Source organism: Hemicordylus capensis, chromosome 1 (genome assembly GCF_027244095.1).
Source record: "Hemicordylus capensis ecotype Gifberg chromosome 1, rHemCap1.1.pri, whole genome shotgun sequence".
Classification (NCBI taxonomy): domain Eukaryota; kingdom Metazoa; phylum Chordata; class Lepidosauria; order Squamata; family Cordylidae; genus Hemicordylus; species Hemicordylus capensis.
This window is the reverse complement of record NC_069657.1, coordinates 345,031,399-345,054,666: the sequence shown is the minus strand read 5'-3', so window position 1 is coordinate 345,054,666 and position 23,268 is coordinate 345,031,399. Positions and strand designations below refer to the sequence as shown.

The 23,268-nt window shown below is 41.5% G+C and overlaps 1 protein-coding gene across 19 annotated transcripts in view; it reads left to right on the top strand.

The window, feature by feature from the left end:
- PTPRK (protein tyrosine phosphatase receptor type K) overlaps positions 1-23,268 on the top strand; it is a 630,811-nt gene that overhangs the window by 560,809 nt on the left and 46,734 nt on the right. For 4 of the 19 annotated variants that reach the window (XM_053285978.1, XM_053286010.1, XM_053286000.1 and 1 more), the window contains exons 14-17: positions 283-421; positions 503-601; positions 6,361-6,390; positions 15,944-16,104. In XM_053285978.1, coding sequence (XP_053141953.1) covers positions 283-421; positions 503-601; positions 6,361-6,390; positions 15,944-16,104 — 429 coding nt within the window. Of the gene's footprint in view, positions 1-282; positions 423-502; positions 602-1,640; positions 1,683-6,360; positions 6,391-15,935; positions 16,105-19,259; positions 19,296-23,268 lie in introns of all 19 variants that reach the window. The other 15 variants (XM_053286040.1, XM_053286117.1, XM_053286131.1 and 12 more) reach the window with 8 other exon arrangements.

Here is a 23,268-nt window from a genome sequence, read left to right as displayed (position 1 = left end):
CATACCGTCCCTTTTTCCTATCCAATAGCTGGGGCTGCATACTAAACCCATTTTTTAAAAAGTTCAGCATTCTGGCAATCATCTGTTTATGTGGGAAAGCAGAGAGCTGGATTCAGTCCCTCCACTCGCTTTTCTCCACAAAGCAGCTGACCAGTGGCATTTTAACCATTTTGAAAGTGCTCTCTGTACATAGCCCCGGTTGCTCTGCACATGCTCCTGTGAACTGAGGTGATGATCTTTTGGATCAGAACAATTCAAATAACATATTTCTGTTTCTCTCAGCAGCAGCAACAGAAGAACCAGAGGTAATTCCTGACCCAGCCAAGCAGACAGATCGGGTTGTGAAAATAGCAGGCATCAGTGCTGGAATTCTAGTCTTCATTCTCCTCCTACTACTTGTCATATTAATTGTCAAAAAAAGGTAAGTATTGTAGATTGTCATTTTCTTTTCATTCAGTGTTGTCAAGTAATCTTAAAGAAATTCTTTCACAGGTCACTTCAGAAAAATGTTTTTCAGGGAGAGGCATTCTTCTTTTCAAAGTAAGGCATATCGTAGCATGGGGAACCAATATCCTACTGTAAAATCAAACTGCTATGAAAGGTATATAAGCATGTACAACACATTGATATAATTGAAATAATACTTTATATACATACCATCCCTTTTGTTTTGTATGGTTTGAGATAATCTTGCTCTTTTGCGCACTTATCATGAGCCTGTAGTGGCTGCACAGTGTGTAAGCAGCCGGTCTTGAAAAATGTATGGATTATGTTACCTTCATTTGCATATTTGAAAATATTAGAAAGTAATACTTAAAATCACATTATGTTACTGTAAATGTTCCACTGAATTGCAACCTCAAAATGCAAAATCGTATTAACTGATATCTGAACAAAAGTCATTTTTCTTAGTAATAGGCACGACTAAAACCAATAGCGCCACCTTCTGGAATAATAAATAACTCAAGAAAAGATCTTTTTAAAAACTCACATGGAACTTCTTGAGCTTTTTTTAAAAAAACATTAATTTGTAAAAGTTAATTTTGCTAATCTGGCATAAACTTCCATAATCGACATCTGTAACTTGTTGAGTCAAACTACTAATAAAAATGATCAGATGCCTCTTTTCCTCTACCTTTTCCTTCACTCTCAATCCTATCTGGATGCACAAACTTCACTGCCTTTGAGTAAGACAGTTTGAACATATGAAACTGCTTATGTAGAGTCAGCCCATTAGTCCATCAAGCCCAGTACGTCAACTTTGACAGGCAGCAGCTGGTCTTCAAGGTTTTCCCTGCTGCCTGTGATGCTTTAACTGGAGATGCCAGAGATTACACCTAGGAATTTATGCATACAAAGCATGTGCTCTGTTATTGAGCAATAGGTCTCTGGCTTCAAAGAGTTGTGTATTGCAGGGTTGTTGGGTGGTTTTTTTTTTAAATACTATTATTATTTTTCTGAATAAAAGGATAAAACAAAGATATATTGTATCTATCTCTTATGTTAAAATGAAATGATTTTTCAATTCATTTTTACCAAGTAGAATAACATTAGAATTGTGCCTGAAAGTCATATCTATGTCTTAATGGTTTCCATTAGATTTTCTTAATTTATTGCCTCTTTACAATTACCCCCTGGAGATATATAACTTGGAGAAGAAACGTCTGCATTAGAAACATTAGGTATGCTTATAGTGTTCTGTGTTAGTTAGATACATATGTGATTTTCCCAACAGTGCTTTCACCTTTTTTTTCCTGTTGTGTACCTCTGTGCTTAAGAAGAAACATACATGCAATAGGCCAACCCATATTAAAATGACATAAAGTCCAACTGTATTAGGCATTTATGCAAATTAAGATGCAGATAAATAAAAAGCTTTCCAGCTTTTTAGCTGGAATCTTTGCTTGAGCTAAAAATAGTTTCTTAGAAATGGAATATGATCCAAAGGAAAAGTCCTTAGAATATAATTTAGCATCCAGCTGTCCTTAGATTTTGACACATATCTGCTACCTTATCTATATAATATTGGGGCCAGACCTCTCATTACCATTTGTGTGCAGAGTAATTTGCATATAGGTATATGACAAGTTGTTCCTACATTCATGATAATGGCTGCATCTTCACATTGGATCCTCCCTCTTCCCCCCGCCACCAATCATGCTTCCCCCACCCATACTTTGGAAACATGCATTGAGGGAATGGTTATTTATATAAGCTTTACAGCAGGGGAGGAGAAACTGCAGGACATATGGACCCAAGTGTACTTGGTACTTTTATGTAAAGTATTTAATCCCCATAGACTGTTAGAATCCCAAAAGTATCTTCAAAAATGTCAGGTTTCATCTAATAAATTTCTGGAGTTTGGTTTCCAAAATAGGTCTAAACATATAGGCCCTACCAACAGTTATGTAAGATAGTAGCTGAGGGATTACACAAAAGAATCAGGCTCAATGGGCCTGGTATGAAAGGTTTCACTAAGCCTGGTTCGTAGCTCCTCGAAGAATAAGGATGGAAGATTTCTTTAAGCCAGGTTCATGGAATAGGATAAGGAATTTGCATAAAGTTGTATATCTGAATCTGTCATTGAAGGCTAGGCTCAAAGACCTTACAGTTCCTCATGCCTGGATTCACATTATTTCAGCTGCCCACTAAATCTCTGTTCCACCTGGACGAAACCTCAAATCTGCTATGCAATTCCACTTGTCAAAATGAGTTTGCCAGCAGCTGCAAACTCAAGATTTTCCTCCAAAGAAGAGGTGTCTTTCTCTATGTTTGATCACCATTTCAAAACAAGAACACTGCAGGAAAAATGCAATGTAATTCACATATCTTTGCATGACATTTTCATAGCTATGTGGCACGTCTCCTAAACGATTTGTGCGACCCTGCTATATCTATATGTTGACAAAATTAAACTCTGGATATAGTATAGTATGTAAGGACTTGTACTTGGGCAATATTAATTTAGTTTAAAATGTGATAGATTAATTGCTCCCTATACATTGACTTAACCAAGCAACTTCCTTGCTTGCTTGGAATTGTCCCCAGGTCATTGGAGGGAAAGTTTCCTGTAAATCTTGCATCTCCAGTATTGATATCTGGTACTGAATGTACAACCTTCTTCCACTGATTTTTAACAAGGATGCTTTCAGTTGTTGGATAAATTAGTCGTATCAAATAAAACCTTTTCCTTAAGATCACAGGCTACAGTAGATATTGTAAGTGATAACTAGCAGTGCAGTCACAAATCCATAACATGTCAAACTCTGGTCCTTTTCCATATTCTAAGTACGTGGGAAATGTAATCCTTTTAATTGAGCTTTAATGGTTTGTAATTTTTCCTGACAGGGTTTAATTGGTTGTCTATTCTTAGACAACTGTTCATTCTCTTTCTAGAGAATTGGTTGTCTGTTATAGAAACCATTCATTCTTTTTCTTGCCTTCTTCCCCTCATAAAAATGGACCATTAGTACTTTAGCTTTTTGGACAAAAGTAATTTAGGACATTCTTGCTAATATTTAATAGCTGAATACGTATTTAAGAGCCTAGTGACAACTATGTTGAAATAATTGAATTAAAGATGATTCAAAACAGATTCACATGGCTATTTTTGAGCATGATGACTGGGCATTAAAATAGTTTTACGTGTTGTGTAAAACCTACCTGCATCTACCAGTTCTGCAGGCTCTTCCACGAGCACACATGGAAAGCCAGAGATAACAGACGGGCATCACTGTGTGATCCATTGTTTATCATCACTCTCCTTAGCAACTGATTTTCTCTGTCAGGTGTGTAGCAAGGTTGTGGGGGGCTGTGTTCAATAAATGAATGTTGGGGCTCCCTTTTTAATTTTGTTTACGGTGCCAGAGGCACCACATTTTTTTAAACTTTATTTTTTTCACCTGCGACCACTCCTCCTCCTCCTCCCACCACTGCGCCTTACCTCTGCTGCTCAGCAGCCAGTTCGTGCAGCAGTGTGTGGGTGGGTTTCATGGCTTCTCTCCTTGCCCAAATGATAAAAGCCATAGAACCTCTATGTGATCAGCTACAAAATGGAGGGTGCACATTAGGCATCAGGGTGCATGTGCACCTTCCATTTTTTAGCTGGCTCGCACAGTGCTAAGGGTTCTATGGCTTCTCTCCTAATTTCAGCAAGGAGAGAAGCCAAAAAGTGCCCCTTGCCTGCTGCACAAACTGGCTACTGAGCAGCAGGGGCTAGGAGCAGTGGTGGTGAGGAGCAGTGGGGCGGTAGGGCAGGAGGAAAGACATGGCAGTGGTGGGGCAGGAGGAACGACATGGCAGTGGCAAGCCAGAGGAGCGGGGCAGGGGCAGATGGCACGGTGCCTTTGGGCATGGCAGCTTATGTTCATTGGACATCTTTGAAGACCGCTAGCTATGCCCCTGTTCCCTGATCTCTTTCCTCACCACTCCTAGGGAAAATTATCCCAATAGGGAAAGCGATAGATAGATAAACAATGGATCTACTAGCAGCAACTCCTTTCCTGCATGTTTGCCTGCAATAATTTCCAACTTTCTCTGCCTGGTGGCAGAAGAGCCTACAGAATTTTACACAGGCAGAGCGAGGCTGCTCCCGTATGGTAAGTGCAATATGCAGCCTGGCTGTCAGGCATATTTCAGGATCAGAGATCACCACCACTAAAGCCCGTTTCATATACAGAGACAACCATGGATGCAACCATTTGATTGAAGCTCCATGGGGAAGCCGTGTGTGAGCAGTTTCCCATATGATTCTGACATTTTTTTGCATTGGAATGGCTGTAATAATCCCAAATTATTTGGGGAGCAGATCATACCACATAGAACGCCACCCACACATTAGCATTGTGAGCAGCCCTGTGTTTGTGGAAGTAGGGCTGACTCAACTAAGATTGGTAGGCTTTCTTGAACAAAATAAGCTAAAATGCTAGCATCAGACCATTTGAATTTCTGATAACACTCTCCCTGGTACTACATACAATCACATTTTCTCATCTTGTAGCCGTTTCAGCACATCTATCCCTACTTCAAGACTATTCTCACTCAAAAAAAGACATTAGCCCAAGTCTTTGTCCTTTCAGTCAGGGTTTTTAATTAATCCATCTTCCTGTGACTTAGGAAAACATGCCATCTTTTTATCTCTCTACTAAATGAAGAATTTTTCTCCTGTACCAAACTCCAGCATGTAAACACAACGGAGTTAAATTTAAGGCATTTTGGTTTCAGTCTTAAGCTCTTAGTATACTTCTAGGTGCTATATAAATAACGATTGATAATCATTTTGTACATACATATTAGTGAATCCATCATGTGGTATCCCTTTTGATACTTGAGCTTGTATATTATTTTTTTAGAAGGATCAGAAAAATGTTTCTAATTTTACATGGGTTCAATGACTCTACATTGACTCTAATTTTACATGGGTTCAATGACTCTACACAGATTTCCAAATTTGATTTATTGGGGGGAAATCTGAGTGGTAAGCAGTTTTGTATGATTTTTACAAACCAGAAGTGTCTTATGTGTTGCCTGATCATTTTGTACAAACTGATTTGAAACTGAAGTAGATTAAACTCTATTAGCTCTTATAGAGTTTGACAGAGTAATTAAACTGCATAAGAAAAGGGATACTGCATCTCTTAAATAACAAATACTGTTTTTATTTTTAATCATTGTTGAAATTTTTCCAAATGTACATCATTTCCTTCCATTTGTTCCCATTTTTTTAATGCTAAGCATGCATATATCAGCATTTCTATTTTTAAAATTAAAAAAGCAGTTGTGTGTATGTATATATAGGTTTAGTATACAGACACATATACTGGAAGGAGGACAGAGCATAGCAGTAGACACATCATGCATATCTTTAAGTCGCCATCATAGTTGTTATTTGATAATACAGCTCTGCCACTACAAGCCTTTGAGTTTGTAACTGAAAGTTTAGAAAAACAAAACCAGAGACAGAGAGAGTCTGAGAGCACAAGAATTGTACACAGCTGTTCTGTATGTCATGACATGTAGGTAGTTACCAGTCATCACATTTATGCTGAACTGCATGTTGAAAATACATAACCCATTTAATTTTCAATTTTTTTGCAATAAATGAAGTGTCAGCATGTCATTTTTCTATAGCTATCTCTTTCTAATACTGAAATCATTTTTATATGCTAACCTTATTTTTTTTTAATTGCATGGCACCGTAAGGCTAATCAGTGCATGAGCAAGTTTGTAATGCTAACCAAGAAAACATGAATTTTTAATTTTTTTAAAACGCACATTTCTCTGCTTTATTGAATGTGACAGAGTCACGCTTTTCATTCACCATTGCTTCTCTTTTTCCACTGTCTGTGATTTGCTTGCCAGGAGGAGCTACTATTCTTACTCCTACTACCTGTAAGTAGAAATGGGTGACTTACTACTTTACATGTTTTGAAGATGCAGTATCCCTTTTCAAAAAAATAGCGAGATAAGAAAAAAGGGGGTGAAAAAGTATTATAACATTATTTGCTATAATTTCCTCATTATTTAGATGGTTGTTGTGGAGCTAAGGATTCTTTTTTGCTTTTATTTTTAAAGGGATATTGTATTCTCCTTACCTATAGAGGTTTTATTCATTTTCTTTAGTTATACCTACAATTTAATTTGCTTTCTAAAATCAAACTTGGGCTTTATTCTAAAGAGGTTTAATGGAAAAGGCAACCTTTTTTATTGTAGGCAACCAGACATGGTCCTACTATGAAACAAGATGAAGCCTCCTGCCTTAAGTGACAGATGGGGTGTAGAGGTCAGGGCGGGTGGGCAAACTGAGAGGAAACAGGTCTCTTTTCTCATATCATCCACTGGCCAGTAAGGAAGGAAGGAACAGCACAGCTTCTGTTCTCTCAGTGGTAGAATTATCCCTTCTCTGCTCTAGTAGAAGAGTTTGAGATACACAATAGAATGAGCACATCCAATCCTTCCTCTGAGAGAATAGAAACAGCACTGGCCACTTCCTTTAGCTGATAGCTGGTGAACAGTATACATATTTGCAACAGCATTTATAAGCCCTGCCTCCATGCTATTGTGTTACGTATCCCCACACCATCCATGAATGCAAAATTTGTCTGCCCTAGCATTCCTGCTCTTGTGGAGGCTCTCTCCCCTGTACAGCATTGCTTCTGCAAACAAACACTGTACTCATACTTGGCATAGGTGTAGGTCTACCTTATATGTCGACATGGGGAGCAGGCCTTACAATTAATGTCATTACTGTATACACCCAAACAGAACTATTATCCAGCCCCCACCACTTCTTACCTTGTCAGGCAGCCCATGTTCAGTAAATGTGTTGCTTCTACAGGACATTTTGTTCACCCTCTCTGGCTGGAGGTGACAACAGTTTTGGATAGGGATGAGAGTTGGCCTTCACTTCTCAAGTGGTAAAAAGGCATAGGCCATCCCTGAAGACAACTCCTGTTAAAATGCAGCACTATTCTTTGTCATGAACCTGGTTTACACTTGTATTATTGAAAATAAATAGCAGCTCAAACGATTTGTTTGTATTACCTTGGCACAGAGATTCAGCTGGTTGCTCTATTTATGTGTAGCCCTGAATCCTCAATTTGTAGACAAACCATTATGTAAAAGGTCAATGTGTTGTACCCTGCACCTCCTTGAAGCACTCTAGATGGTATTCCTCAGAAAATATCCAGAAGTATTTCTTGGTTAGAACTTATTTGGATTTTTTCATCCCACAACTCCCCAAAGAGCATGGGAACTGGGCACTTTTCCGTTCTTGTCTGCTGTCTTGACTATAGGGAAGGTATGAACAACTGTTTAGGAGATCCAACAGTTTTTTGAACGTAGTCTTTCTCTGCATCTGGGATATTAAATCTTCCATATTGTTTAGTTTCTGAACTCTCTGTCTTGAGACATTCAGGAGGAGGGTGGTTGTAAACATCCAAATATTCAGCAATCTGAAAGCATACTTTGGTGTGTTGCCTGGGATGTAGGAGATTCATTTCATTGGTAGCAGTAGTCAAACTATTTTGCAGGAGCCTAGTGCTGGAAAAGTAAGGCACATAGTCAAAACCAATACATGCACATGTACATTATGCTGACTCTATGTTAGCACTTCTGAATCAGGACTGATTTGCTATATAGAAAAATTTTGATGTTTTGTTCATTTAAAATAAAAAAACTAAACTAAGCAAACTGTTGTAGATCAATTGCAGCATCCTCTAATTCTAACTGATGAATTGTAATTCCCTTTTTAAACAGCATTGAGTCCTGCCAGAGGTAATTAAGCTATGCAGCTTCATAAATGTATTAGAACACCCTTCTCTCTCTTTCCCACCCCATTTTCCTATGCTTTTAGTGAAACAGCCAGCTGCTTGGGCTTATGCAGCTGAATGTTGTGAAACTGCTTACCTTTCCTAAAGAACAGATTGCACATACTAGGTGAAAGTACCAAAGCTACAAGGAGCTGAACTTTTAAGGATGCTTCCACACAAACAGGTTTTCAGAAGACTGTTGCTTAGAATCAAAGCACATCACCCACAAATCACATGCTGAGGGGCTTGATGTCCTAATTCAGATCTCTGTTAGTCTCGACAAAAGAGATTGTCGAGGGATTGGCATATGAGAGTTGGTGTTCATACCAATAACTGTAATTTTAAGCCCCAACAATAAAAGGTACCTGTTCAGGTTCTTCCCGCCCCCATTGCACTTTCCATTTGCTGGCTGGCATCCATCATTCATTGGGGAAATGTGTGGAAGTGCCCTAAGGTGCCCTCAAAGCCTGCGATCTGTAAATTGCAGTTCTACAGCCTTTTCACAGAAATTATCTTGTTCGTGGTTAAGTAGCTACTGTGCTACTTTAATCACTTGTAAGGATTTAAGTGCTGTTCGTTTTTGTTTTTGTTTGTTTTTTAAGCTTGTCTTAATAAGAAACCTGGTTACAGACTTGACTCTAGCTGAATCTCAGAACTCCTCTTAAAATCCTGGAGGATTTTTATGAAGTATTATAAATAGTGCTTTTAAAAATGGTTTAGTTTAGAGATGGGACTGTTTGGTTTATATTTCCTTCCCAGAGGTGGTTTTAAGACTGGAACCAGTCTAAATGAAAGTTTTAGTGTATGCTAAAACATTCTGACAGAAGGGGGAAAGCCATCAGAATTATACATGCCATGAACACTTTGACAGGATTAAAGAACAGCATAAATCTCTAGTATTTTTAGTTCTTTCCATTCCATTTGTATACACACAAAAGTCTTTGACAGTTAAAACTCAAAATATAGAGGGCAACATCCAGACTGACTTCCACAAATGGAAGACATTCCACTCACACAAGGGAAGGCATTCCCTCAACCCTCAGAGACATATTTTCAGGGAGCATAGGGACTGCAGCTGGAAAGGGGATAATTAAAAATTACTGCTTCCCACCATGCTAGCAGAACATCCTCTGTCCGCAGAAGTCTTGGTCTAGATGCTGTGATTGCTTATGTTGGGGGGTTTTTAGAGGAAGGTGCCTCACCATATGCTAAGAGGAGTGTAAACAGAAGTTTATTAGTCCTGCTAATAGTACTATTTCCTGAAGGATACCACCACAGTACTGATGTTATACCTTGTATGCTGTAAACACATTGGTTTACACCAGTGATTCTCAAACTTGGGTCCTCAGGTGTTATTGGACTTCAACTCCCATAATCCCCAACCAAAGGCCACTGAGGCTGGGGATTATGGGAGTTGAAGTCCAATAACACCTGAGGACCCAAGTTTGAGAATCCCTGGTTTACACAATTGGCAATTGGTTCACAAATATCTGGATTCTCAATTACCCCCAAATATGGTGACCATCTTGTTATTTAACACAATGCCAGGGCCAGATGCCATCCATCCAAAAGTTCTGAAAGAACTCAAATGTGAAATTGCTGATCTCCTAGGAAAAATATGTAACTTGTCCCTACGATTAGGGATGTGCACGAACCAGTTCGGCACTCCTTTCCTGGAGCGCCAAACCACTTTGAAAGTCTGGCATTTGAGCCAGTTCAGAGACAGGGGGGCATTTAAAGAGCAGGGAGGGTGCACTTACCTGCCACACCACTTCCCCCCCACCAGCACTGTCCCTAAAAGTGTTGGTGCAAGGCTGCAGCGTACCTCCCTGCAGCCCCACTCAGTGTCATACTGGAATTGGCCGACACACATGCCCACGGTGGGGGGGAAGTGGTGGGGCTGGTAAGGGCACCCTCCTTGCCCCTTAAAGGCCTCCCAGGATCTATGATCAGGCTCTGCGCCAGAGGACTGGAAAGTAACTAATGTAACTCCAATTTTCAAAAAGAGAGCCAGGGGAGATCTAAGAAACTATAGGCCGGTTAGCTTAATCTCTGTGCCAGGTAAATTGATGGAAAGCATACTTAAGGACAAAATTGTTAAAGAACATACCTTGCTGAAGGTGAACTAGCATGGCTTCTGCAAGGGTAGTCTTGCCTCACTAATCATTTGGAGTTCTTTGAGAGTGTCAACAGTTGTAGCCAAGGCTTCATGATAGGGATCTTCTCTATGGGCATGTTTTTCTAGGCAAAATTAAACTTCTCCTTTAAGTCCTGAATTGCATAGGAGGATCATAATATGCATGACTTGCCCCTTGTGAAGTGAACATTAATTTGCCATCCTTGAGGGAATACTGATTACTAGCCGACTTGGCACAGAACATCTGCACCCCTAGTTCTCCCTGTCTCTCCCCGCCGCTTCAGCCCCATTTTGTTCCCCACTTCAGCCTCATTTCATTCTCCCCCTGCTGCCCAAGTTCGTCCTCCCCCAGTTGGTTCTCCCTTGGCGGCCCAGCTTCTTCTCCCTGCCCGCCGCTGCTTCTCCTCCCTGCCCGGCAGCCAGCCGGCCTGGCCTCTAGTTTGCTGCCACTGTCACCATCTTCTTCCCGGCCCGCCTCCACTTCTGTTTCCCCGCCAGCCTCCACCACTGTCCCCACACCCAACTTTGCCCACCTGCTGCTGTTTTCTTCCTGGACGGATGGCTGCCCTCTTCCCCCCACCCGCCGGCTGCGCCTCTGCTTGCCAACATTTTGTTTCCCCACTGGCCAAACAGCCAGCTGCCGCCACTGCCACAAATTTTTACCCTCCCAGCCATTCTGTCTCTATCCCGAACTCTCACGAGAGCTGCCACACACCAGATTAGCGATGGTTACACCAAGGAGAAATATATATAAAGCTGTTTTCCCAATAACTTGTTTTGTTAGTTGTTCAAGAATATTTCAGAAAGACTGCATTTTGCAGTTTCCTTTAAATAACAACAGTAACTGTTGGTAAGAACATTGTTAATAATTTTTATAATTATTTTTATTATTTTATTATTTTATTTATATACCTCTAGGTAGGTAGGTAGGTAGAGATAGATAGATAGATAGATAGATAGATAGATAGATAGATAGATAGATAGATAGGCTGTGTACATAATCCAAGTTACAATATAAAATAAAACAAACAAAAAACATTCATAGATTTTAAAAAATTAAAAGCTATTCACAGAATAAAACAATTCAAACAATTTCACACAGTAAAACAACCAGTTTAAAATAAGCTTTAACTACGGCTTTAGAAAACAGGTGTGTCTTAAGGGTCTTTTTAAAAACAATCAGAGATGGAGAAGCTCTTATTTTGACAGGGAGTGCATTCCAAAGCCCTGGGGCATTTCATGAAATGAACCACAAAATGGCTCCTGCGGACAAATTGGCAGCTGGAAATGACCTCCACTGTCATTTCCAGCCTTCTAGGAACAATGGATACATGGGTTTTAACCCTTTCATATCCATGGATAATGAAGTAGGGTGCCTTTTTTGTGGGCCACAAAATCGTGATTAGTTGAACCTTGTATAGTGAGGTCCACCTGTACCCTGTACCTAAGCCATTAAGGCTTTATAGGTGATAACCAGCCCTTTGCATTTTGCTTGGAAACATATTGGTAGCCTGTGCAGTTGTTTTAAAATCAGTGTTATATGGTCAAGAGAAAAAAAGAGATGAACTTGTGGTAGCAAGCATGACTTGTCCCCTTAGCTAAGCAGGGTCTGCCCTGGTTGCATATGAATGGGAGACTAGAAGTGTGAGCACTGTAAGATATTCCCCTCAGGGGATGGAGCTGCTCTGGGAAAGCAGAAGGTTTTAAGTTCCCTCCCTGGCTTCTCCAAGATAGGGCTGAGAGAGATTCCTGCCTGCAACCTTGGAGAAGCCGCTGCCAGTCTCTGAAGACAATACTGAGCTAGAAAGACCAATGGTCTGACTCAGTATATGGCAGCTTCCTATGTTCCTATGGTCCTTTTGGGTTGTCCCAGAGGGGGCAACCTGGCTGCCACATTCTGTACAGTTGCAGTTTCCAGACTACGTTCAAAGGCAGCTCCACATAGAGTGCACACATTAGTAAAGCCTGGAAGTTACCAGCATACATACTACTTTTTAAAGGTATTTTACCTCCAAAAATGGGTCTAGTTGACTTATCAGCCAAAGATGGTAAAAAGCACTCCTAGCCACTTCCTCAACCTGAGAAAACAGACAGAGCTTTGGATCCAGGAGCATTCCCAAGCTGCATATCTGATCTTTCAGGAGAGTGAAACCCCTCCCAGAACAGGCAGATCTAAACCATCTCTCTCAGGCCTTGACTCCACCTCTCCCAATCAGTACCTCCATCTTATTTGAATTCAATCTCAGTTTGTCATCCTTCACCCAGCCCATTATCGCCTCCATGCAGGCATTTAGGGAAGTTATGCCATTTCCTGATGAAGTTAATAGGGAGAAATAGATTTGGGTGTCATCAGCATATTGATAACACCCTGCACTAAGTCTCCTGATGATCTCTCCCAGCGGTTTCATGTAGATGTTAAAGAGCATTGGAGACAGTATGGAGCCTTGTGGAACACCGTACAGTAACTCTCGCTTTGCAGAGCAATAGTCTCCTATTGATACCATCTGGAATCTACCTAAGACATAGGAACAATGCCACCTAATCCCACCTTCTTCAGGCAACCCAGAAGGATACCATGGCGAATGGTATCGAAAGCCAGAGAGAGATCCAAAAGGATCAGCAGAGTCACACTCCCTCTGTCATACCTGACTGGAGATCATCCATCAGGCCAACCAAGGCAGTCTCAACCCTATAGTCCCATATATGCTTCCTGCACACACACAATTTGTCTGTAATCATGAGGGGCACAGTCTAGCCCTTCCTGTGCACAGCAATGTGTGCACACATAGGAGGGGCTGCAGCTGCTCCCCTTGCATATGCACATGCAAGGCGATGGATGTTTATAGAAGTTAGTTCAGGACCCAAGTTTGCTAACAGCACAGAATTATTGGCATATAACCCAGTAGTATTATCATAAATGTGAATCTGAGAAGTAACCTTAGTGTGTACAGAGCTATATTCCTTTCCTTGCTGCTGCTTTGCATACTGGTTGCAATCTAAGCAGTAAAATGATAGGTTTTTCCCCATTGCTAGAGAAGATGGAGAAATAAATTGTCTGACTACAAATCAAAATGTAGTCTGAACTTGGCATGTAGGATATAATTACATTCACAGGTGCTACTTATTTATAGGTTTAGTTAAAAAGTAATTTTGATTCTAATTTGTGCGTGTTGATATAATTGGGTGGAAAAACAATATTACAGGGCAGAAGAAGATAAATTTGTAAGTGAAAACATTTCTGCAGAATAAATATAATCTTGTAATAGAAGTTAAAATATTGGCACAAATATAAGCATTGCTTACCAAAATGCATAAAACTGTACTGGCATCAAGGAAGAACAGCTTCAGATGTTAGACATCTGCCAGCCACTTAGGAGCACAGTTATTGCACTTTATAGGACCAAAGGGCAATATGCAGCTACAACATATATATGCCTGTATACTTGAAAGTAAGTCCAATTGAAACTATTGCAATTTAATATCTGAACAAGTGTGATCAAAATCAGGCTGCATGTTTTGCAGCAAGAAAAGATTGCAAATCTAAATCTGTGCATAAACTAGAAATGCAAGTCACACAGTTGTGTCCTGAGTGCACTGCTTTAAGGCAGTTTGTCATCTTCATTCAGTCACTATCATCTTGCTACTGATGGCTGACCTCCTGACTAAGGCTGCACAACATTCGATGCAACCATGCAACAGGAGGCTTCTACATAGGGGTGTGCAATTCAGATTTTTGGTGTTTCGATTTGGATCCGAATTGAAACACTCCCGATTTGTTTTGGGGTCCGAATCTGACCCATCCAAATCACCCCAGATTTGATGTGGATTTGAATTAATCCAAATCTGAATCCGAATCGATTTGCATCAAAAAATGGGTCCCAGGGCCAAAAGAGTGGGGTGGGGTGGTTGTGCCTAATACCATCGAAATTGCAGAGGAATTGGGCAAAGGGCTGAATTTTGGTGAATTGTTGACATTTTAGTGTCTTTGGGGCAGACTGGGGGCATAAAGTGGGATCTGGGGCAGAAGAGTGGGGTGTGGTGGTAGTGCCTAATGGGCGGAGGCGACCACCCTAATTGCAAAGGGATTGGGCAAAGAGCTGATTTGCGGTGAATTGTTGAACTTCTGAGTGTAGATTCTTTAGTAGCAAATGAGATTTTCAATGCAAACCATGAATTCACTCTCATTTGCTATCAGAGAATCCACACTCAGAACACCTCAGAAACAACAAAACCCTGTACCCTATGGGTTTCCCATGGGGGTGGCTGGCACCCTCTGTTCACTACATTGCCACTCACTCTGGGCCACCCCAGCACCCACCTACCCCCAATTGCAGTTATGGGGCTGCTGAAACCTACATGATTCCCTATGGAGAAAAAACTTAAAGATGCGTAAACTTCAACAAATCACCAAAAATCAGCCCTCTACCCAAATCCTTTGAAAAAATTATGGTAGCTTCCTTGCCCCCCTTGGGCACTACCACCAACCCCACACTGCTCTAGGCCACCCCTTTCCCCCCAATGTGAAGTGATACACCTCCATTATACCTTATGGGGGAAAACCTTAAGGATGCGTAAACTTCAACAATTCACCAAAAATCAGTGCTTTGCCCAATCCCCCTGCAATTTGGGTGGTAGCCTCCACTCATTAGGCACTACCACCCCACTGCACTCTTCCGCCCCAGATCCCACGTTATGGCCTAAATCTGCCCCAAAGACATTAAAACTTCATCAATTCACCAAAAATCAGCCCTTTGCACTATTCCTCTGCAATTTGGGTGGTAGACTCTATTCATTAGGCACTTAACTTAAACTGAGTAGTACCCCACTGCCTTGCAGGTGGTAGTGGGGTGTAGTTGGCACATGGCAGTTGACAGTTGGCACTGTCGAAAAGACAGTCAAAATGAGTAGAAGAAATGAAGCTGTGTAATGAATCCTCATAAGGATTCATTGTGTGAAAGTTATTATACACCAAAGAATCCAAACACTAGTGACCACACATTTTGCTCCATAACTCTACTTCTATAAGGGCTAGAGCTTAACTTTAAAAAAAAGAAAAGAAAAAAGAAAGCTGGCAATATGGGGGAATTAATAGGAGGGATCCGAAACTCTAATCAATTCGAATCAAATCAGGCACAATTCGATTTGTACCCGAATCTAGTCAATGGACCACAGGGGTGATTTGTTTTGTCTCCAAATCAGCAAGATTCGGGTAAAAATCTATTTGTATCCAAATCAATTTGCACATCCCTACTTCTACAAACTCAGTTGCAGCGATAGTGTGGATTTTGTTGATTTCTCCTTCACCTGGAAGGCATGCCACTCGGGGACATATTTTGAGGTGGCACAGGGCACTTCCTGGGGAAGGTGAGATTGGTGAAATTCACTTCTTCCCACAGCATATGTTTGTGATGTCAGCCACTATGTGTCACTGTTCATCAGATGGTAACATTATGATGACTTTCATTTTTTATGTGGTTCTTTTGTTTTGGCTGGGCAGCAAACTTGCTAAGAAACGCAAAGATGCCATGGGAAATACCAGACAAGAAATGACCCACATGGTGAATGCCATGGATAGAAGTTATGCTGATCAGAGCACTCTTCATGCAGAGGATCCCTTGTCTGTCACCTTCATGGATTCACACAACTTCAGCCCCAGGTGTAAGTAGACTTTAAAATGCTCATTGAAACTGAAGCTGATTTCTTGTTTTGTTTGTGTGGACAGCTGCTGTTATGACTTCTTGCTACCCTATGATTTAGTAAGAGAAATGATTTAGTAAGAAAGCAGAATTGTAACTAATTTCAAAGCTGTTATCCTATTTTCAGACAAAAATCCCAGAAGGCGGCAGCTAGTCCACAAAGACATTTACAAAGCACACACAAAAAGTGCAACAAATTCTGAATTTTCCTCTAATAGAGGAATTTTTTATTTCCAGATTCACTATTTATTGGCTTTCCTTTCACTTCTCATGGGACAATACTTTTTTTTGCCCAATGCATAGTGGGAACAAAGATAATATGAGGGAGACTACTATATAAATGATAATATATACTCAACTACTCAACATGAACTTTCTCAACATGAACTTTCAAGAAAAATGTTATTACTCTGACACAAATTTAAGAAAGACATCATGTAACTCAGCAGCAATTCCTGTGTTAGGAAAAAAAGGTTCAAGATTGTCCACAAGTCACATTTTTTTTGCATGTGGTTGCTTAGCAAAGGAAATATATATTCTAATGGTCATTCTTTCTAGTATCTGATGCTTTTTACAGCCTAGATCCACATAGCTCTTTACACTGAGTTATAGACATCTTTATGTATCCAGATTGTATTAAAAAAATTCATGACTGACCTGAGCTTCTAAAATCTAATCAGATGCTCTACACTTCCAGCACAGATTGGATAGCTAGTTTACTTTACCAACATGAATGATGATTTAGAATTATGTCAGTTTTGAAAACATCACATCTCTATATTAAAGAAAATTATAAACCGATATTTAAATTTATATTACATCAATTTGGGGCATCAGATTCAAAGCCACTTACAACTCTGTGTAAATCAAATAAATAAATTGAATAAATAAATAATGCTGTCTAGGAGCTATTAGTGATGTGCACGGAACCGTGGAGGCACGGTTCAATGCCGGCGGGGTCTCCCTTTAAGGGCGGTGGGTTGCGTGTGTGCCTGCTGCCACCGTGCACATCGCACGTTGCATGCGCACATCACGCACACAATGTGTGATGTGTGTGGTGGGCGCATGTGGTGGCAAGCATACATGCAGCCCGTACTTCCTGTATTTCCAGGCAACAACGGGGGTATGGGTGGCAGGGAGGAACACTGCTGCCCCAAAACCTTTTTTTTTAAAAAATGGAGCACCGGCGGGAGAGAAGTGGCAAGAGGAGTAAGTGCAACCCTCCCGCCCTTAAAGGGAGACCCCCTGCCGGCATCGAACTTTGAACCATTACCAGCACGAACCGGTTCGCAGGCCTCTTGCATGGCCTTCAGACCGGTTTGTGCACATCTGTAGGAGCTATCCATAAGAAGATGTGCAGAACCAATTCAGTGTAATAAGGAGGTTATTTTACTTAGTATGCCTCTCTCTCTCTCTCTCTCTCTCTCAATCTCTCTCTCTCTCTCTCTCTCTCTCTCTCTCTCTCACACACACACACACACACACACACACACACACTAACCCCTTCTTTAGTAGTATATTTCCTGACTTAAAAGTTGCCCACAAGGTGTTCCACTTAAATTATTCTTCAGGGCAGATGTCTGGAATTATAAGACTATGAACCTTTATTTTGCCTAACCTATTTCTACTCTTTACACGTTTCCAGGTACTAGGTCACACTATACAATACAGTAAGCATGGCTAAAACAACTGCATGTGTTACATGACCTTTTACTTCCTAGACCAAGAGATAACTGACTTAGGTAGTGGCAATTCTCACTGTTGGCATCAGTGGTGTAGTGGCGGCATAGGCGGCTCATGTTCAGCTGCATGTGCCCATTCTCACCCATTCTCTCCCCGCCACACTTGGGACTCCCTTTCTCTTCCCACAGCTTCCACAGCAGTGGCGGCTTTTCTCATGGAGCAGTGGCTATTTGAATGGTTGGCACGGTAGCCGAGTGCAGTGCCTGCCATTCAGCTGGTCATCACGCATGCGTGGCAGCCAGCTGAGTGGCAGGGATTAGTGCTAAACCCTGGGCTGCTTCCTCAGGGAGGCTGCTGCAGCCACCACACAGATGCAGTGGGGAGAAAAGGGGTTCCCTGCATGTTCTGGAAAGAGAAGAGGTACCGGGCAGCCCCGATGGCAGCTGTGTACGGGTTCTTTGAACCCATGCTCAATTTCGGCTCCACGCCTGGCTGACATGATACCTGCTATTATGGCTTCATTACACTGCACCCCGGGGCTGCTACAGACTTCTAAAACAGCCCCAATGCTCTTAAGAATGAGCAGGAGTGCAAACAGCACTTCCATTTGCTTCTGCTTGTGCTACAGTGTCAGGTTGGCTTGCAAGCCTGCAGCAGCCACTGGTAAGCAGCGTTACACTGCACATCATGTCAGCTGCTGCAGTTTGGTGCCTCCAGGTTCTGTACTGTTTCTACTATAGACATAGGGCTGCTTTGGATGCTCTAAAAGTTTCCACGTGAAGCATCCCCAGGAATGCAGCTGTGTAGTAGAAGTAATGTCTGACTTGAGAAACCATGGTGCTAGGAGCCATGCATAATCCTAACCTGGATCTAAATCATGATTAGTGATAATGCAGTTACAGTCAACTGCCTAAGAGTGAGGTGGTCATTTGTCAATCTGAATGCTTGTGATGTTTCACCTTTTCTCGTGCAATTTTCTGGTTAATCTCTCAATTGATACAGCTCCACTTTAGCTTCTATATGTAGCTTCAAACAAGCACATGTTAACAATGCCTTGTGAAAAGCCAAAGTTTATTTAAGCTGCTCCTAAGTTTCTTAACATGGCAATTGCTTCCTAACTGTTCAATTGGCCTTTGGCCGTTGCACAGGCAAAACTATCTGAGAGTTTGCCCTGTGGCTGCCAAACTGCATTCAAATGACTAAATTCAGGACACTTTGGCCATTTTATAAACTTACTTTATGGTAGTATCCTGTGTAAAATGCAAACATGGTTTACATTACTATTTTTATTTCATTTTTTTACCAACAAGATGAATAGGCATTGCTGTGTGACTCCTTCAGATTCTGGGTTTTTTTCTTTTAAAAGGAATAAATAAAATGTATACCAATTGAAGGTAATGCATTTCTTCATGAGCTTTGTTTTTCCACATGCAGTGCCCAATGATCCACTTGTGCCGACAGCTGTGTTAGGTGAGGACCTAGTCCTTCATCATCTGTTCCTTCATAGATTTCATCACCTTGCATGGTTTCTAATTCTTGTTAACAATTTTATTGCATGTCGAAGCAGCTTGTTTCAGATTGAAACAATAGGCCTACTGTTATCAGATTATTCAGGCAAATTCAGCTGCCAAAGGCTGCACCACTAATAATCACATGTGAACATTCTCAGTGCAAACAGGGGCTCGATCTGTTCATTGAAACTTGTTCATGCACAAGTCTAAGCTGGTACAAGATGCTTTGTGCCACTGATACTACTTGATTATCAGGGTGCTGTTAAGTCTGGCCCATTGTAAGTCCAAATCTCACAGCATGCCCAAGCTGCAAACCTGCTTTTTAAGGAACGTGCAATATTGTCCAGATTAGACTGAATACCAAGTCTGTGCAAAGCACCACTGATTGGATTTGGAGGCTGCCTCCAGCTTGATTTGGTGCTTTGGAGAGGATTTCCACTTCACTTTGAAGGTATTGATTCAGCCTAAGACTAAAGGTTCCCACCACTTTACTACCTCTTGATCCCTGTATTTACTGGGCATGGAGACAGACTGGCTTTAATTTTATTTTCGTCCCAGCAAGGCAATCGAGCAGTGGGTGCCTAGCTTGGCTTTGAAAGAGATGCTCCCAGACACACTTTTTTCCTTCCCCTTGCAGTCCTGGGAAAAGTGCAGGATTATATTGAGAACTGTGACCGGCATCTTGACTAATGAAGTTCTGGTGCTTTATAAGATGTGCCCGTGCTGCGGACACATTCGGCTAACTCAGCAGTGGTGATTGCAGGTGGGACAAATTACAATTACCTCCCCTTTCCCCAGAAGTCCCCTATGTCACTGGAAAATATGCCCCTGAGGGTTGCTAAGCCCTCAGGGACATATTTTTGGGTGACACAAAGGACTTCTTGGGAAAGGGGAGGTTGTCAAAATTCACACAAATACACCTGTACAAGCACTGGTGCTGCATTAATCAGGAATTCATCCACAGTACCAGCACTTGGTTAGTTAGGATTAGTCATAGCTACAATACCTGGTTAAATCAGGCCAAATCCTGCTTCGCCTGTCACATGTAGGTCTGAGAAGCCCACATGATCCCATTACCAGTTCTAGTTACCTGTTCAGTGTTTCCACTGCCCCTGCCATTTCAAATGTAAAGGAAGGGGGGCGGGGAGTAAATTGCATTTTGTAAAAACGTAAGAAGTGTTTTAAATGTAAAACTGCAAACTCTATTCTACTGCCCACAGTCATTGCCACCTGGCAGTCAGGGAGACAGTGCAGCCCCCTGTCTTGGGGCCCGGCAAAGCCTGGCACCGGCTCTGCCAATAGGGCCACACTTCCCCATCTGCTTCATTTGTCGCTTGTCCACCAAGGAGACCATTGAACAAGACAATTTCTGTGCCATACCCAGTCTGGAAACTGGATAGAAATGAACTTGGACCTGTGCTCATTTGTTGACACCCATCTCCATCTGCTTTTGCTATCAGCCTTCAAAAAATGACAATTCAAATATAGCAATATTTAAACTATTTCAAGGGCTTTGAATCATAAATAGGGATTTTTCCTAACTCTCAGCTTTCAGAGACTCTCAGGTGACTATTCATACTCAATAGGTAGAGAAACAAGTCATTGTTCTATCTTTTACAGTTTTTTTTAAGAAAATGTACTTTAAATTAGCCTAGCAACAGTGGAGACTTAAAGTTCACCCTCATTGGCTTAAGTGATTATGATATCATCCTTCGGATTCCTCAATTACTGTGACTAGGCTAAATTATAAATTTTAAGTAGTACTCCAGGTCTGTCTGTTTGACATCTCTTTGAGGCCCAACTGAAGTGTCATAAGATAAGGCCTACCCCCACTCCCTCCAATAAGTTACAGGCACTTCACTGTCCTCATACTTCTTAGCCAGTCCACTCCTGTTCTAATCCTATCATTGTCTTTCATGGCCCTCCCACAAGCAGGCAACACAGCTTCCATGACCTCTCCTTTCATTCTAACTTAGTAATCTCTCTCACACACACACACCCATGTCATGTTCCGTCTTCTGCTCTCCACCACTCCACCCTCACTCCCAGGTTCACTAGAGATGGTGATGGAGAAAGAGTGCCTCCCAGTAGTGCCTTCAGTGCCTCCCAATAGCCCAGTCAAGTCAGGACTGCAACCTCCTCATACACAAAAGGCCTGCTATGTCAAGGCAAGATTTTTGTTGCCTATAAAAGTGACGGCAGATTGAAAGGCCAGCTTAGTAACAGTAGCTGGAAGAAAAAGAAGCATCTTCCCCCCAATAAAAGACTTCAGTTTATTCAACTTAATAGCCTGATAGGATTTGGGAACATGTTGGTTGACATCAAAGTTAGCAAAAGGAGAGAGAGTAAAACCCAACAGATTAGGTAGGCTGCAAATTTAGCTTTGTTATAGTAACTGAGGAAGCAGAATGCTTATGTTATAATCACATTAGCCAAGGGGGTGCATTTTCAGTTTATCTCCATGATTGCAGTTTTCAGCTAACTTTAAAGTACTTTCTTAGGGAAGCTAGAACAGCTAAAGCAATTATTCTCCCCCTACCCCATAGGTATTGCATGAGTAATAATTAACACCATGAATTGTGAGGGGGGCGGATCCCAATTGGATGTAAAATTGAGTATTAATTTCTGTGGGTTTTAGGTTACACGGTGCTTTCAGATTTATCATCATGGTGACTTTCTCAGCATATGTCAGGCTAGGAAATATTGGCTAGGATCTGAAGAATATCAACTGAATGCTTGAGCATGCTCATTAGGACTGATTTTTTCCCCTTTTGCTATCAGACTCCTTTGTCATATCGCAGATATTTTAAAATTATCCTTGGTTTGAAAAATGGCTTGCAATTTAGCATCGAGATTGCTGTTCAGTAGATTGAAGTCCAAAGTCATATCGGAAGCACGGACTGTTTACTATTAGGCTCTGAAGAAAACTGCTTATATAGATCATTTCCATTCTGTCTTCTAGTCCAGATATGAGATGGAAACTGCTTGCTCACCCTGGTAGATAAACCGGTACCAAGAGACAGACAGACGGGGAGTGTAACCCTGTTGATTCTCCTGGACCTCTCAGCAGTTTTTAATATCATGAGCCATGGTATCTTTCTTGGTCAGCTGGTCAGGTTGGGACATGGGAGGCACTGTTTTATGGTGGCTACAGTCTTACCTGGACCCAGAAGATGGTTTGGAGAACACCTGGCCTATTTATTTATTTCTCTATCTATATTTATATACCCCCTGATCTGTGTATCTCTGTGCAGTGCTGCAGTATCTATTTTGTCTCCCTTTACATGAAATCACTGGGAGAGATCAATCGCAGGTATGAGTTTCAATGCCAGATGACTCCCTGCTGTACCTATCTTTTAAATCAGCTGATACCAGGTAGGCGGTTGAAGTCTGAACTGGTGCCTGGAAGCTGTTCTGGGTTGGATGGGGACAAACAAACTGAAGCTTAATCCATTGAAGATGGAAGTGCTCTGGGTCAGTAAAACTGGTAATTTGAGTTAAGTAAATCTGGTCTTTGATAGAATCCCACTCCCCCAAAAGACAGTCCATAGCTTGGGGATTTTTCTGGACCCAACACTGTCTCTGGAGGCCCAAGTGGTGGCAGTGTCGAGTGCTATACCAACTGCAACCCTACCTGGAGAAACAGAATCTAACCTTGGTTACTCATGCATTGGTCACATCCAGATTGGATTTCTGCAGCGCACCCGTCATGGGGCTGTTCAGAACTTCAATTGGTTCATAATGATGCAACAAGATGCTTGTGGGAGCAGGTCCCTACACAAGCGTTGTTCTGGTGTCATTGGTTACCGGTTTTCTTCTGGACCAGATTCAGGGTGCTATCGTGCACTGCTTGGGAGTGGGATATCTTATCAGATTTCATTCATACATATTAATCTGCCAGGGTCTTTTGCTCATCCTCATAGGACCTACTT